This window comes from Phalaenopsis equestris, unplaced genomic scaffold (genome assembly GCF_001263595.1).
Source record: "Phalaenopsis equestris unplaced genomic scaffold, ASM126359v1 Scaffold000413, whole genome shotgun sequence".
In the NCBI taxonomy this organism is placed as follows: Eukaryota; Viridiplantae; Streptophyta; class Magnoliopsida; order Asparagales; family Orchidaceae; genus Phalaenopsis; species Phalaenopsis equestris.
In genome coordinates this window covers 857,656-874,909 of record NW_018164854.1, presented here as the reverse complement: position 1 = coordinate 874,909, position 17,254 = coordinate 857,656, and the positions used below count along the sequence as shown (strand labels likewise).

Genomic DNA, 17,254 nt, shown 5'->3' with positions numbered 1-17,254 from the left:
AGGTGACATAACTACTTTTCATCTATCGTTCTGAGGGTTAGTTCCGGTGCCCTTGTGCGAAGCACAAAAATCAAGTGCTTCTGCCACCTGAAGAAGTTAAGTTGAATATTTACCACATGAGATTCAAACCTAATTATTGGTACTAGACTGCGCATGGCGAGCAAGAACCTAAAGTTTAGTTTGATCAAAGAGGTGTCTCGACAAGTTATGTCCTTCATGCGTAAGAAATGGATCCTGACACTTATAAAGAAATGGTTCATTATTCTCAGACAGCTCAATTTGTTGGGTGGTTCAACACGAGGCAGAACACCGAATAACGAATCACAACAATTTTATTACTTATTGAACGCTGCACAAATACATACAGAGTTATCAGCGGCGCCAAGAATGTTGACCATAAAATCAAATTTTAACATGCCCAGAGAAGCATTGAATCAGATAGCAAATTTATTGAAAGAGACCAATCATGTAGGGAATTTAGTGCTGAATGACATGTACATAACGAAAAATTTGGTTTCAAAGTTAGGTTTATGATGTGAGAAGATATATTGTCGTGTTAATGGGTGCATGATATGTTACAAGGCCGATGCAATCGAGACAACTTGCCAATTATGTGGTGCAGATCGATTCAAACAAAGGAATAGAAAAAATAAAAATAAAAAAATACTTGATACAAATGACTATTTTATTTTCTGCTCCTACCATGGCTTCAGAGATTATTAGCTTCCATGCATACAATCTCATACATGACTTGGCATAGTACTGGATCTGTTGATGCCAACTCGATGAGTCATCCGTCACATGGTGAGACTCGGAGACATTTTGACCGTATTTACCTGGATTTTGCAGTTGAAGTGTGCAATGTTAAACTTGGGTTATGTGTGGATGACTGTTCTCTCGGTTCTTTTTATAATTTGGAGTCGCCAGCTTGTTTTCTTATATGCTGCTGTCGTATACTTTCCTTATTCGAATAAATCTTATTCATAAATCATATCGATGATTCGAAGAAGAGAAGAATAAAAAAATGATATGTGACAACAAATATGCAAACAAATAAGAAGAAACAAGCGAAAGACTTATATATGGGTAATCCTTGTGTAATGGATCGAAATTATACATCCGAACAAGATTGGATTGAAGTATCATGAATCACAACATCCACAAAGAGAATCCCTTCATAAGCTACATGTAGACAAATAACCAAAAAGAATATTTTTGTCCTGGGGGTCAAGAGTCTTTTAGAGGAACATATCCCTTTAGTTAATTACATCCTGAGGAATACTCAAGAATGCTCTCATAAAACGAGTTTCACTTATATTATTATGAACCTGGAGAATAGGCCAGTAAAGGATGGTTATTTCATATGGGAACGACTGATGCTTTAAAGATCACTTCAAGTCACATGACAGAGAGTGAGCCTCTCACATCCCAAATGGGTAGTGACTCATAGACATACGAAGCCTACAAAATAACCAACATAATCTCAATGGGGATATCCCTATATGTTAGAGTTGAGCAGGTCATAAAGGCAAAGGTGGTTCACTGTATCCCAAACAGGTGGCACATCATCATTAATTGGGTTGTCATGATGATATCGGCGAAGGTAAAAGAGTGACAGGGCTCAAAGGAGCTCAACAACAGAAAGGGTAGAGTGGTCATAAGCATGTAGAGGTAGCTGAGTTGGGGTATCATATACCTATCATCCAAAGCTACTAGGACCTTAAGTTTACCTAGTCATGAAGGTAGTTGATCCAACACGTTCAAAGATCCCCAGTCAATAATCCGTGAATTGCATCGTCCATGGGGAACCTTAATAGGCCTAAGTCAAAAGAAGAAAAGTCTAGTCCTATGACCTACAAGGTAGAGCTCAAGTGTGGGACTCACACTTGCCGCACAGATGTCGGAGTTGCCCCGGGAAAGAAAGAAAAGAGGAGGTCCAACTACAAAACCGAAAACACTCTTCACAAAAGGGCTTACACATCGTCTGAGTGGGGCAGCCTCTAACACCCTAAACTCACTAGATAACCACTTAAGTAGAAATCTATGTTGTGCTAGTCGGGTTGAAAAAACTTGGGGGCCTCTCATTGGGACATGCAAATATGAATCTACCACACTTCTAACCGTGGAGGCCCTATTATATGACTTGGGATATATCCATGCATGCATGCCATTTAAAATCCATCCCAAATGCCATGCAGGAAAGAAAGTGTGAATTCTAAAGTCTTGAATATATTAATCCTATAATTTTCATTATCTTGAATATTTTATTAGAATTTTGTCGCAAATTTAGATTTTTAAATCCTAAATAGTCTATATTGCATTCGTGATTTCTAGACAAACTACATAATGGAATTCTTTTGAAGCATTCAAGCATGTGATAAAACAAGCCATATAAAATAATAAAAAAAAGGCTTGTGTCACTGAGTCAACACTATATCCTAGAAAAGAAAAAATGGAGTGGGTCAAACTTTGCATATATGTGTCGGATCCTGATTCTATACATTAATATCAAATGTAGAATTCAGGTAAGAGACACGAACTGCCCCTCTTGGTTCCTCGCCACGTGGTTTCCGCACCAACATGCTCTTGAACTGTGACCGTATCTTATTTCTGTTATAAGACTCTCCTAAGGACTCTAAAAGATACATAGGAAAATAAAAAAAGGATTGGACCTGTATGAAAATAAATTTTGCGGGAAAGCCAACAAAACATGCAATGTAAATGAACTGTGTCTTTTATTAGATGAGCTAAATAGCACCTGCAAGCAAATGATTAGTAGAAATCTTCACATGCTCCCTCTTTTAATAGTATTTGTGTTTGTGCATATATATAGGTACGACTCCCTACAAAAGAACACCTTAATATACTATCATGCGGATTAAGTAGGCAAGAACACTAAAAAGCACAAAAGTAACCCTTGGCTAGCACAAGCACATCAACAAAGAATGATAGCCAAATGCGACGAAAAGATTATCTAGCATCCTAAATCCCAACCTAACACACAATCTAATGAAAAATATCATAACTAACATCTAAGTGCTCTGGGTAAAGTCTTTAGTTAAAGTATACCTTGATGGGTTGTCACAGTGGCTCCGTCCAAAAGATTCAAGGGATCTAAAGCACGTCGCAAGAAAATAGACGACATTTTAAAAGAGGCATCCTCACATATGACTTAACATATATAATTTTAAAATAGGTGGATAATACTTATACTAGCAAAAATATCTATTTTTTATATTTTAAAATAACATACGAGCAATCAAGTGATATGCTTTAGAGTCCTATGACCTATAGCACATTCATACTATTTATTGCTCGTGAAATAGAAACTCGTGTTGCTTGCCGATGCATCCTTGCGAGTAATGCTCGTTTGAGTATCACGACCAACTAACGAGTAACGAGTCACTTGCCTAAAGAGTGAACAAGACAACAAGAAGAATGAGCAAGCATACAAACATGCAAAAGACCCATATTGTGATTATGTGACCGAAGCACAAAATAATCACAACAAGCTATCTCCATAAAAGGGTCGACACCGGGCACCGAAGGGTGGCGGCCATCTGCAGGGGGCGGCGGTCTATGGCAGTGGCGAGCGGTGGTGATCGGGCAGCGATAGACGACAATGGCGAGTAGCGGTTAACTACAGTGGCGAGGGGCGAGAGGCAATGGTGGGCAATCTGAGATGGGTGGTGGGCGGGGTCGGCGGGGGGGTGGTCAATGGTGGGCAGCCGACGACGGTGACATACGGTGGCGGTGGTCGGCGATGGTAGTGGTCAGTGGCGGTGACAGAGCGACGACTGGTGCCAGTGGCGGCGTTTAGTGAGTGGCATGAGGACTCATAGTTTTGAGTGTTTGAAAAAGAGGCAAAATCATATTTTTTCTGTTTTGAGTATTTTAAAAACAGAAGTATTTTTCTAAAAAATAAAAAAAAACAAGTAAACAAACACTATTTTTTCTTTTGTTTCCTTTTTTTTTTCAAAAAAAAAAACAAAAAAACAAAAGCAACAATTGATCCCAAACAACCTTTAATATTTTTATGTGAAAAACTAGGGGGAGAAAACAACAGGCTTGACCCGGACATAATAATGCATTATTCAAGTAAAACCATAGAGTTTCATTATTCCTCCCAGGAGGAGATGAATGGATTACGTATGAACATACTTAAATTTGGTTTTTACAATTGTTATAGAGCTGAAAGTAATAGAGGGATGATAATAGTTGTTAATCGATATTAATTAGTGATAATACTAAACAGAAAATAATAATCTAACAATTACAGTCAAGATAAACAGTGCTAGAATACAAGTGATTGGATTATAAAGCCCAATCGTATTAATTACATTGATAATTATTAGTTTAGATCTTTAGCCTTGGATCAGATTAGTTTTTTATGCTTTTAAATTTGCCTTGTCAATACATTCAATTTGATTACAAATTCATTAAAGTTACGCTGAATGATTTTGAATTTAATTTTGAAAATTTTACATTAGAAAAATGTTTCAACAAACGTGCTTGATTAGAAAGGTCTACTATTGACATAGAAGTGCTATTATATATTATTTTTAAAAAAAATATGTAACAAATACATATTCTCACATAAGTAAGATTGATAAATGAAACAGAAATTCTAATAATTCATATACTAAAAGTATTTAGATTTTAATTTAAATTTATTGACTGATCAAATATAGAATGTATTATTTTAATTTGATTTAAATGATAAAAAGATGTGGAATTTCTTTTAATTTTTTTTTTGTATGAATATTTTATCAAAATAAAGCATTTAAATTAATCACTTTTTTTTTTGTATGAATATTTTATCAAAATAAAGCATTTAAATTAATCACTTTACTTCTAAAATAAAAATGATTAACTTAATTTTAATTTTTACATGTATGCCATTACTGTAAAAATGTGTCTTAATTTTAATTTTTACATGTATGCCATTACTGTAAAAATGTGTATTTTACGTTTCTAAAGGCAAAATAATGATATTTTTAAATGTATTAGTGTAAAAGCATAGGAATTGAGTGGTATGTATGTAAATGCCCGAAATATATATATAAGAAATAAGGAAATTTTGGAGGAAGTTTTAGTAATTTTACGCTAGACGACTAAACTGCGAGAGTGCCGGCTACATGCTCCATAAATTAGAGCTACTGCGGATGGGATTGATGGTCGCCGAAGCCACACGCTCAATTTCAACTTTGTCAATTGGGCGACGATCTCAAGCGCCGGTGAAAGAGGTAAAGTGTCACCTTCTTCCGGAAAAAAATTTCTATAATTTCTGCTAAAAATTTAAATTTTATGGTTGCTATGATGACTGCTTTGGTCTGGAGTGCTGCATTCCAGGTCTAGAAATGGATGGAGAGCAGAAATTGTTTCACTTTGATGATGTCTCCAAGCACAGCGCCACCAAGGATTGCTGGCTCATTATCGATGGAAAGGTCGATATTTTTTCTTTGGAAATCTGATATTTGGATCCCGTTCTTGGTTTTGCTTGGATTTTTGTAGGCTAAATTAAAGTATTTTTTCCTTAAATATCTTGACTTTATTTCCTAAATCTGAGAAGGACATGAAAGAAGCTAATTCATATACTGGTAAAGAGCTATCTATGTCGGCACATTTGTTAATTACATGCGATTTTCCAAAGCAGTTACTTCCGATCTGAAATAGGAATGATGTTTGGTTTAGATAAGGAGGAGATTGTTGGGAAATAAACACTTTACATGTTATAGAGAGCGTTAAAGCAATTATTATGTATATAGTTAGCTATTATGACTCAAAAAGGGAATATCTTGTTTCAAAGGGAGATATATGGAGGAGGTGGGTGCTGGAGGATTCTAAACGATAGTCTTAATTTAGAGCCAATAGATATTAGCTTTCTTCATATTAGATGTTTTTGTCCGGGGCATATTTGTATCAGCTAGAAATTTAGGGTTTCAAACTAAGACAGCTGATGTAGCTTTGTTTCAGTTTATGTTAGATAGGTTATTGAAATTTGTTTAGTCACGAGTGCAAATAGATTGTGTATAGTTCAAGCATGGTTATAACTCAGTTAAAGTTCTCATTTGAAGTTCTGGTGCATATTTGGTTTGGTTTTCCTGCAAAGGAAATCACTCTCTAAACATGTTCTCTTCCATGCATCTTCCATTTATTATCCCAAAAGTACTTAGTGTTCATATCATTTCAATGTTCTCATTGACACTATCGACCTTGAAGGAAAACATAAAATGGATTTAAAGGAGACCCTATAGGTTCTCTTGCACCGTAGCTCATATTACTTGTTAGTCATAATGATGACTTAGTGCACCATCCGGGCAAGGGCTCCAACTCTACAGGATTGACTTTTTTAACCCAAAATTAGTTTAGAGAGCTATAGGAAATGATCTATTTCTTGATACAAGCTTTGATGCATGCCACTCTTGTTACAAATGTTAATACGCAATTTTTGGCTTTGGTGAACCTACAATCCCGTCTACATCTTATTGGTAGAATTAGCCCGTAGCTTGTGGTGTTCTTGATGAGCTTCAGTTTATAATTCCTTGATTATTTCTCTCCTCTTTCACCTTCTATATGGTGATCTTAGAAGAGCCAATTATGTCGAAGTTCAAGGCTACAGCTCTAGACTACAATAAGATGACAAATGTTCTTATTAAGCACATAATGGATAATTATACATCATGCCCTTGATCGTTTCCTCCAATTTTGTTTGTTTCAAGTTTTCCTGATGACTCTTAAAGACTCAGTGCACTAGTGGTTCTCTCATCTTTCTATTTGTAGCATCCACCACTTCGATGAGCTATCTCTATAATTTATCGCCTAATTCTTTTCCTCTCAGAGGTTCTGGAAGATATGTTATGCTCTACTTAGCTTCAAATAGAAGGAGATGGAATCCTTTTAAGACTACATCGCCTGATTCACTAGGTCCACCCATGAATTTATCTTCTTTAGTTATGCCATCAACCGGACTAAGGAAATCCCCCATCAAGTTTGCCATAACTAAGAATCCACCAGACTCTAATAGATCTGTGCTAAAAGGTATCAAAGTTTATCAACGTCATGGTGATTTTCATGCCCCCTTTCTTTTCTTTCCTTTTTGAACTAGTTTAAGGTAAGTGAAAAGTATGGTTATTTGATGGATTAAAGTATGTTGATCAGCCCCGTTAAGGCTGCCAAACATTGGCCATCTTTGCAACCACCTTTTTGTGATAGCCATGGTGATTGCACCTCTTGCGAAAATGTGATTATTGTTTCAGCCAATACTTTGAGGCAACTAGTTCATCATGATTATTGTCCTCTCCGGGATCTTCATAGCATTTCAGATTATAAATTCAAATCTATCCTAGTTCAACTTTGTTAGCATTATTCTATTTAAGAACTTGCTAAATTTGGAATCATGAACTTATTTTATTAAAAACATATTATAATTTAACCTTGCTAACATTTTTCTATCAAGGATTATCAAAGCTCAGCATCATTCTACCCAATAATTACTGAATTCAGCATTACAAACATTATGCTAGCAGATGATTAACGGATTTTATTTCATTAACAAAAATTTTATTCCTTGATGTCATACATCTTTAAATTTATACTCGATTTAGATTTTTTCCTCACAAAAGCTTGGCGCCGGTAAAAGTTAAATCAATATGAATCTTAGTATGTATGAAAAAGTTGTTGTTTTGCTCCTCTAGCAATTAAGATGCAAATGTATAGGAAGGTTGTGTATGTGTATTAGATTGTACATCCAAAGGCTGGGATAGCCATTTTGCTACCTCTCTGTGTCATTATTAAGTATTCCATATGGGGGTGAATACAGGGAATTCTTCCACCATTATTATTGGTAAATTTGCATGCATAACACACAATTCTTTTGTATTTACATTTCTAATACCTAAGCTTTGATATTTACATTTGTAACATTTTGATTTTATAACGTATGCATGAAAATGTGCATTTCACTTTATAAAGGTCAGTTATAGTGATATGCTATATATATATATATGCTATATATATATATATATATATATAGATTTTTGGTGGGGAAATATATTGAGCCCAGGTAAATTTTAATCATGCCAAAATTGTTGGAACTTAATCAAGATTTGTTTTAAAATAAATCTTTTTTAAATTGATTTCAAAACAAAATTACAGGAGAAAAAAATTTAGTGAATAAAGAACATTAAACTATCTTCCTTTTAGTGATTAGATTATCAATATGTTATTATAAATGGATCACCTATGTGCGACATTTTAAATCAATTCTTTACGATCGCCAATCCTAAAGGAATAAACATCATACTCGCTTATAAAGCATCTTGACTTAAAAATTGTAAGAGACCTCCTAAAAGATACGGGCTTAAAGCTAATCCCTGATGTAATCCAATTGAAATAAGAAAGTATTGGGTTAATCCCCCTTCTATCTGAACACAAGTGATAACAACAAGATTAAAATAGTTCTAAAGATTAAAAATGTTGATATGACTTATATTCATGTCAATTCTTTTATTGAATTTTCATCGCCCACAAATTTAGAAATAAGATCATTAGAAAATAAAAGAATTATTTTTATTTATTAGTTGATTGTATCTATTTCATATCGCATTGTCATGAAAATTCTTATAAGAGGAAGGTAAAGAACATGATAACAACAAATCATGATCTTCATTATGGACAATGACATTATTTTTTCTCAAATATTGATCAATGAAATTAAAAGCATCGAGATTTGATTTATTAGTGACTTCAGTAAATACAACCTATGTTGTTAATTAAGTTTGTTTGAGAGGCTTGTGGTTATTGCAGGAATAGTCATGCTTGAGGCCTAGATCCTCAACAATTGTTTCTTTTACAACATCCATCAGGATCTCGTCTGCCAAATATATATGGATTGTCAAGGAAAATTTTTAATCTTTCTTTGCTTTGCATTTTTACTCATCATATCAAGCATATCTACGTGTCCCATGAGTGCCTCCACAATTCCTTCCTAGACTAGAATAGACCACATATCTTGGTTCTCTGGAATCTCAACATTCTTTTAGCCTTTAAATTAATTTCTTAATCTCAAACTTTATGGTCATAGTATTCATTATATAACCCCACTCTGAAACTAGTTGTTAGGAAAAGCATGATGAACTAAAAAATATACACAAAAGAGATCAAGCACTAGAGAATAGGCACTAAAATTTATGTAGTTTAGCCTAAGCAAACCTACACAGCCACACATTATCATGGTGATTTTAACTAAATGAAAAGTGAAGTACAATAAGATTTATCTTATGATTTCCTCTATTTCTATTTTTCTAACTCTCCTCTCTCAAATGCCCAAAATGTCAATGCAAATTAATGACCCAACCGCTGAAGAAAATTTACATTCACGTTGTTGGCCTCTTTAAGGCTTGTTTGATAAAATGTGCCAAAAATTTCAAGAGCTCAGAAGAAAGAGGAAGAAAGTGAATATTTGCACTTCTTTTTTGACATTTTTTTAGTTCCTTCATTTTTGAATTTGTACAATGTAAATTAACTTGCTGACATGCACATAGCATTTTAGAATCTGAGAACTTGAGGCATTGAACGCTAGTTTAGTAATCATGACTTAACCACAGTTGGTTTGAAGACTTGGATGCGTGTTCCCAGACCCCAAGCATCGCTCTTTCCCAACAGAATAATAAGCACTTCCTACTCTTATGCCCGCACTGGTCAGAAATGCATGTCGAAATACTAATTTTTCCCCTTCTTTTTTGCTTTATTCTTTCTCTTCAGGTTTATGATGTGACTCCATTTATGGATGAGCATCCTGGTGGTGATGAAGTCCTGTTAGCAGCTACTAGTAAGAGCCCCATGAATTTTACTTATTTTATTAAGCATTTTAACCCTGAACCTTTTTTTTTTTTTAATTTCGTGCGAAAGTTTTCATCAATAATTTGCGTTATTAATCTAAACAGTGTTCTAAGTTTAAGATCTAATTTAAGTTGTAACACAAACTTTTGCTATTACCTAGTATTCTAGCATGCATTCTAAAGATAGGACATTTACATGCATACCCAATTCATATGCATTTACAGATCTAACATCTAAATGTTATTTTTTATATTTATACCATACTAAATCTTTCATATCACATAAAAAATACTACTATTTTAGCTTTTAAAAAGTGAAATAGATCCTTTAATACACACTTAAGGCGGCATATATGTAAAAATTGAAGTTTAGGTGTTAGATATATAAATATATAGGGATTGAGTGGCATCTATGTAAATCTTCCTATAAAGATTCGTACAATACTTCTTGTTTCTAATGATTTCTATGATGAACCAGATCCAACATCTTGGCATTCATAGGAGCAAACTAAAATCCAATCCAACCATAAATCTACCATATAGATTAACATGTAATCCATGCATGAAAGATTATAGGGGAATTTACCTACATACAACCCAATTCTTATGTATTTACATATCTTTTAACTGTTATACCACCCAAATCTTTCATATAACATAAAAAATATTACCATTTTAACTTTCAAAAAGCGGAGCACACATTTTCATGCATAGGGAAGGTGGCATGTATGTAAAATTGAAGTTTAGGTGTTAGATATGCAATTAATTATATCAAACTTGAATGGTATGTATGTCAATCTTCCATGATTATAATTCATGCATGAAATCTTAATTTGGGATTATTTTGCAGGGAAAGATGCAACCAATGATTTTGAAGATGTGGGTCACAGTGACTCCGCAAGAGATATGATGGACAAATATTGCATAGGAAAGATCGACGCCTCAACGATTCCGGTGAAGCACTCCTTTGCACTGCCGGAGCAACCTCCCTACAATCCCGACAAGACCTCGGACTTTGTCATCAAGATACTGCAGTTCCTGGTGCCTATCTTGATACTTGGCCTTGCCCTTGCTGTCAGATACTACACCAAAGCTGAGTGAAGCTTTGCAAGAGGAGAAGCAGTTTCAGGATTTCAACTAAAACTAGTTGTTTAACTAGATTTTGTCATTGATTTGTGACTGCTTTGAAATAGACTTGATGCGTTAAAAGAATGAATGCTTCTATTTTTTATTACGATAGGAAAGAGCCTTTTAAGGTCTTAAAAATCCAAGGGACATGTTAAATAAATGGATTTAATTTGGCATTCTTATCATTTTTGTAAGGAAATTTACATACATACCATTCATATCTTATGTCATTGCATATCTAACACCAAAGCTTGATATTTACATCATAAGATTTTGATGTGATAGATTTATGCTTGAAAATGTGTAGTTTACTTTTAAAAGACGGTAATGATGGTATTTTTGATGTGATGTTAAAGATTTATGTTTAGATGTTAGATTTGTAAATACATAATAATTGTGTGGTATATATGTAATGTTTTATTTGGCCGTCTATCTTGCCATTGAAATCAATTAATGTATGATAAAATTTATTGACAATATACGTTTTAAATTCTAGGAAGCTGTTCAAATATGTATACCTTTTTCCAATTGTAGTGAGAAGTTTGAATTGGCTTTGTTCTTCTTTGACTTGTATCGAGCTTGATAAAAAATGAGCAATGAATTTTCAACCAGGAAAAATTGAATTCCAACTTATTTTTAAATAATTATTGTATGACTATCTCGTTTTAATTTCCATGCTTAAGTGCAGCTACCCCAGTCATCGTAAAAGCACTTCTTGTGCAGAAGTTTGTTAGGTGAAAATGTGCCAACCACACTAGATTGTTTGGTATGTAAGTTATAGTTGAATCATATGGTCGCCACTTCTGACTTTTTTTATTGAGAGAGCGAGAATTTAGTTGTGTTGACCAAAGAGAGTTGATTCAATTTTGCTACTCTAAATTTCTAGTTTAGTGAGACTTGGTAATGCTACTCAGGCAACTAGACTCAAGGGTTTGATTGTGCATTACACTTCTGATTCTCATGTCTCTTTAGTATGGTTGCGAAGATTTGGTGAAATGAAGATCCTTCTCATGTCTCTTTTATAAGAGAAAATTTTCCATGCGGAGTCCGGATATAGCTCTGCGTGCGGACTTCAATAATATACCGTCACGTGTGATACACCATACACACTTAAAAAATATTAAAGTGAATCCGCAGAAGTTATTGGAGTAGAACCGTGGAGGTTGTTGGAGTGGAACCGAATATGTTATTGGGAGGGTTATTAGGGGGTTATTGGTGTATTGTTGCGAATATGGAAACTGGTTCACTGTTCAAATTGACATTTCTCATGTTTGACAACAAATTGGATTTGATACTCGAAATTAATTGTTTTTAATTTCTTCTATGAGTTGCTGCATAAGAGAAAATGAAATAATTAATGGATTTCATTAATTATTTGATTAATTATTTAATGAGTCTAATGACATGATGAAATTAATAAACAAACATGCTAGCTCTCCTTATTATCCCTCTTTGTCATTGGTGACTTTCCAGGTTCTTCTTCTGGCATGCTTCGGTTTGAAGCTCTCCGCTAGAGAGAGAGAGAGAGAGAGAGAGAGAGGCATGCTAGCTCCCCTTATTATCCCTCTTTGACATTGGTGACTTTTCAGGTTCTTCTTCTGGCGTGCTTCGGTTTGAAACTCTCCGGTAGAGAGAGAGAGAGAGAGAGAGAAGAAAAGGAGGAGAGGAGAGAGTGTGCTTTTCTGCTTGCGAATTTTTCTCGATCCGATTTTTCGCTTTATTGTCGTCATTTTTCACAACATGTATTAACTCTAATAAAGTTGCAATAACCCCCAATAACCTTCGAAGTTCAACTTGAAAAACCCTTGCAACAATCCACAAATAACCTTCGTAGTTCTACTTCAATAACCCCGCAATAACCCTCAATAACATTTGCGGTTCCACTTCAATAACTTTTGCAATTACCCCCAATAACCTTCGCAATTTTATTTTAATAACCCCTCAATAACATCTGCGATGTAGCACATGTGACGACATATTACTGGAGTCCACACGCAAAGCCTCATTCAATTTCTTTATGAAAAATTTTCTCCTCTTTTATAAGGCTTCAAAGAACTTGTAAAGTGAGAATGACCATTTATTGAGTCCCAAGTTATTATATATCAACACCACACAAGTATACAAACACAAATTTGACAAGACACCATAATATTTACGTATGCATAAATTTTAAAATAATATATACTTACATATAAACTAAATAAGTATGAAATAAATAAAAAGACCCTAATAATATAAGTATGAAAAAATAATGATATTTTAGAAAGAAAAAAAATATAAATGATAATTAAAGGCCTGGTGAGGGTGTACATAAATCAGAGGAAAATTTGCATACATACCTCACAATATTTTATGTATTTACATATCTAATAACTAAAATTTGATTTTTATATTTATAGCACTTCGGATTATGAAAACCAGATGAAACGGCGATGGTAGACGGATAGCGGCCGGAAAGAGTAGACGAGGAAGGTGACTTGGGGATTCTTATGTTCTGTACTTTGTCGATCTTCTTCATATCAAGGTATTAATGGTTCTGATCCGGTTCATTAATTACTCATTGCTGCTATTTTTTATGGGACCCTTCCTATGTATGAATGTCTGTTGGGGAATATGGAAAGTTTTGTTGCAAGCCAAAGCTCCTCTAGCATTCCTTTTGATCTTGCCATTTTCTGCGGCTGATGAACTGCGTGGGATGCTTTTCATTGTATTCTCTGAAGAGAAAGGATGTGGAGATGACAAGGTAGAAACTCTTATTACCTTTTCATTGTTTATGCGGCTCTGGATACATTTTGAAATTTACAGGGAAATGTGAAGAAAGGAAATATTTATAAAGTATTTAGATCAATACTTTCTTGATTCTAATTGCCTTCCTAAACATTAAATTTGAGTCATGGAGTATCCATATGGGGCTGCCTTTCCATGTTGGTATAATGGGCCGACTTGATTTGTTCTTGAGGCTTTTGATCCGTGTGTGCCAAGCTAGACGGCCTGGATGCCTTGCTGCCGCCACTTAGCAAATTTTCTTTTGCATTTGTTTTATCCTGCTTCTACAAGATGGTGCTCGGAAAGTGGAGTCCAATCTTGGCCATCAGGAGAAGAAATTGTTGGTTTGGTGGCCATTTAGTTTGTAGAAGAGGAATGAGTCACTAGAGGGTGGCATCGTGGCATGTTAAACTTTTTCACTATACGGGAGTGAAATACAAGATTGGAACATAACTTCGTGTCACCAACACTATCTTAATAGATTAGTTATTGTTGGGTAGATAAAAAACTAGTCACTAAGTAGATAGGAGAACCAACAAAAGCTCATTTGAGTTGTTGCCAAAAGAAAAATGATACTTAACATCAATAGACGAGGAACCACAACACATCACTCTTTAGAGCTCCATGAAATAAGACCACAACTAAGGTAAATAAAATAAATATTGGTGAAGGTGAAATCTATATCATACATTTTCTAATACACACCAAAGAACACATGAATGGTAAAGAAAGAGTGGCAATATAGGACAATGGCATGATTTCGGGTCCCACATAAATAGCATAGACGTATTTTAAAGGTATTCAAATGGTCATTGATAGGTTGGTGCATGAACCGAGCCAACTTATTTATCGTTTAAGAGAGTATTGGTGGCTGCCAGTAATGATGTAGTTCTTAGAGGTATCAAAGAGCATCATGTCAGATTGAAGATAAGTATATGAGTAATGCTAAGAGGGTTAACAAGGGATTTTTGCATTGTTATGCATGCTCGAGTTAGCAAATTGTTTGTGTAATGGCATTATGATAGAAATAAGCCTTAAGAGCTGGGAATGACTACAACTTTTTGAAAGTAAGCCATTTGTCTAAATCCTTGAGGCGGAATCTATAAAGAAGGATTTAGATTACAACTTTGTCATGATTGCGTGCGATTACAATATTGTCAACATAAAACAGAAGATAAACAATTGTTGTTGAAGATAAATAGAACGTGACTGTCTTAGAGTTGGTGAAACCCGAGGTAACCTAAGCTTAAGGAGTTTTCTTATGATAAGGATGATTGTGATCAAGGAATCTCCGGGGTTTCATGATGAATACATCCTCATAAAGGATACAACGGAGAAAAATATTATTTATATCTAGTTACCGAAAAGTTCAATCATGACCAACATCAAAACTAAGAATAAATTTAATAGTGATGGGATTGACTGCTGGACTGAACGAATTATGATTGTCAATTCTTTGGCTCATATGAAATCTACTTACAATTAGGTAAGTCTTGTACCTGTCACTTGATCCTTCAATTAAACCTTAATATGCAAAAGGAACATTTAGTCGATAAGATTTTGCATTGGATTGCTGAAATTAATCTCATGTTCCATTCTGAACAAGAGCATCACACTTTTTGGCGTTTTCTTGATGCGCATGGGTCCTTGATGGCCAAGTCCCAAGTTTGGAAAGTTCACTGAAGGTAGTAAATCGCATGGCAATGTTCTTTTTAGCAATTAGCATTTGGATATTCTTTTTGGATATGGTGACAATTATCAAAGGTGGAGAGGCATCAAAGGTTGAGGTAGCAATTTTTTTTCTTAACAATTGAAGGGATTTTAGTTATAGGTGGTGGAGGGGAGTGAGACAGAATGATATCGGTGTTTGGGGTAGGGTCATGAATAAAGGATAGCATAAGTTTGGTTGTAGTGGAGAGGGGATGCACATTTTGAGACCAATAAGGAATGTAGGTAGTGGGTGTATTGTGGATGATCCACATGTGATTGAAAAGAGACGCAGAGGGATACTAATGAGATTGTATAAGAGGAAGGACAGTTTGATATATCATGATGGATAAATATGAGGGGTGGATCCAAAATACAAGTAGGCGCTTCAAGTGGAAGAATATTCTAGAAAGACTTAACTTTTTAAATGGGGTTCATGTTTGTGTGAGTAATAGGGCCTGATCTATGTATAAAACAAATAAATAAAGGAGGAGGGGGGCGTTCTTCATTGTTAAGATGAACGACAATGGTGAATGCAAAGGACTGATAAGGTAAAAGCTTGAATGCATGGGATAAAAGAGATATGTTGCTAAGATAAGCAAATTGTATGCCATAATTGAGTAAAACTTGATATGGTTAGGATAACTAGTTTTATTTAGAGGAATATTGTAGAAGTTTTATCAGTGTAGAAATAAATTATACACTAATAGGGGGACTTGGTGACGGAACGAGGAGATAGAAAAGGGTTATTAAGAAATTTAATAATTTTAAGAAGTGGTAAAATCGAACTTCACTAATGTTCATAATGATTATAAGAAAACTATAAGTCTTTCAAAAGTACAAGCTTGAATAATAACTTCATATCACTAACATTAAACTTAATAAATCATTGATTGTTGGGTAGATCAAAATCTAGTTCACTAAGAAGATAAGAGATCCAACGAAAACTCATTCGTAGTTGTTGCCAAAAAAAAAAAAAAGATACTCAACATCAATGGATGAGTGACCACAATGCGTCGCTTGTTAGAGCTCTATGAAATAAGACTGAAGCCAAGGTAAATAAGATAAATATTGGTGAAGGCAAATACTTTATCATACATAATATACATCAAAGAACACGTGAATGGTGAAGAAAGAATGACAATATAGAACAAGGCCATGATCTGGGATCCCACATAAATAGCATAGACATATTTAAAGGTAGTCAAATGATCATTGATACGGTTGGTGCATGAACTGAGCCAACTATTTATCGTTTAAGCAAGTATTGGAGGCTGCCAATAATGATGTAGTTCTTAGAGGGATCAAAGAGCACCGTGCCATATTGAAGATAAATATAGTAGTTCTAAGGGGTTTAGCAAGTGATTTTTGCATATGTCATGCATGCTCGTATAAGCAAATGTTTTGTGTGTTAACATTGAAATAGAAATTTGCCTTAATGACTTTGATATTTTTAAAGTATGCCAATTGTCTAAATCCTTGGGGGAGAACCTATGAGCATGAATTTAGATTAACTAACTTTTTTATGACCTCATCATGATTGCTTGCAATAATAATTTTGTCAGCATGGAACAAAAGATAAACGATTGTTGTTGAAGAGAAATAGAGAGATGACTGCCTTAGCGTTGGTGAAACTCGAGGTAACCTAAGTGCAAGGAGTTCGCTTAAGATGAGGGTAATTGTGATCATGGAATCTTTGGGGTTGCATCATGAATACATCCTCATAAAGGATACCCTAGAGAAACATATTGTTGATATCTAATTGTCGAACAGTTCAATCATGACTAGCATCATTACTAAAAATGTGTTTG

At 34.6% G+C, this 17,254-nt stretch overlaps 1 protein-coding gene and 1 long non-coding RNA gene across 5 annotated transcripts in view; both read left to right on the top strand.

Annotated features, from left to right (window-relative positions):
• Nucleotides 1-5,130: 5,130 nt before the first annotated feature.
• LOC110027098 (cytochrome b5-like) lies at nt 5,131-11,068 on the top strand. The gene is made up of 4 exons (XM_020728383.1): nt 5,131-5,246; nt 5,353-5,447; nt 9,766-9,832; nt 10,693-11,068. Exons 2-4 carry the CDS (start codon nt 5,361-5,363, stop codon nt 10,941-10,943), a joined length of 405 nt encoding a protein of 134 aa, XP_020584042.1. The 5' UTR covers nt 5,131-5,246; nt 5,353-5,360; the 3' UTR covers nt 10,944-11,068.
• Nucleotides 11,069-13,217: 2,149 nt separating this feature from the next.
• The window catches only part of LOC110027063, a 53,986-nt gene continuing 49,949 nt past the window's right edge, over nt 13,218-17,254 (top strand). For 3 of the 4 annotated variants that reach the window (XR_002294297.1, XR_002294299.1, XR_002294296.1), the window contains exon 1: nt 13,218-13,713. This is a non-coding gene — a long non-coding RNA (uncharacterized LOC110027063). The remainder of the gene's footprint in view (nt 13,714-17,254) is intronic. The other variant, XR_002294298.1, reaches the window with a different exon arrangement.

Excerpts from the sequence above, each read along its gene's own strand:
- LOC110027098 (XM_020728383.1), top strand. The coding sequence starts at position 5,361 with ATGGATGGAGAGCAGAAATTGTTTCACTTTGATGATGTCTCCAAGCAC. Across the intron at positions 5,448-9,765 it reads GGCTCATTATCGATGGAAAG|GTTTATGATGTGACTCCATT; the intron begins GTCGATATTTTT and ends CTTTCTCTTCAG. Across the intron at positions 9,833-10,692 it reads AGTCCTGTTAGCAGCTACTA|GGAAAGATGCAACCAATGAT; the intron begins GTAAGAGCCCCA and ends ATTATTTTGCAG.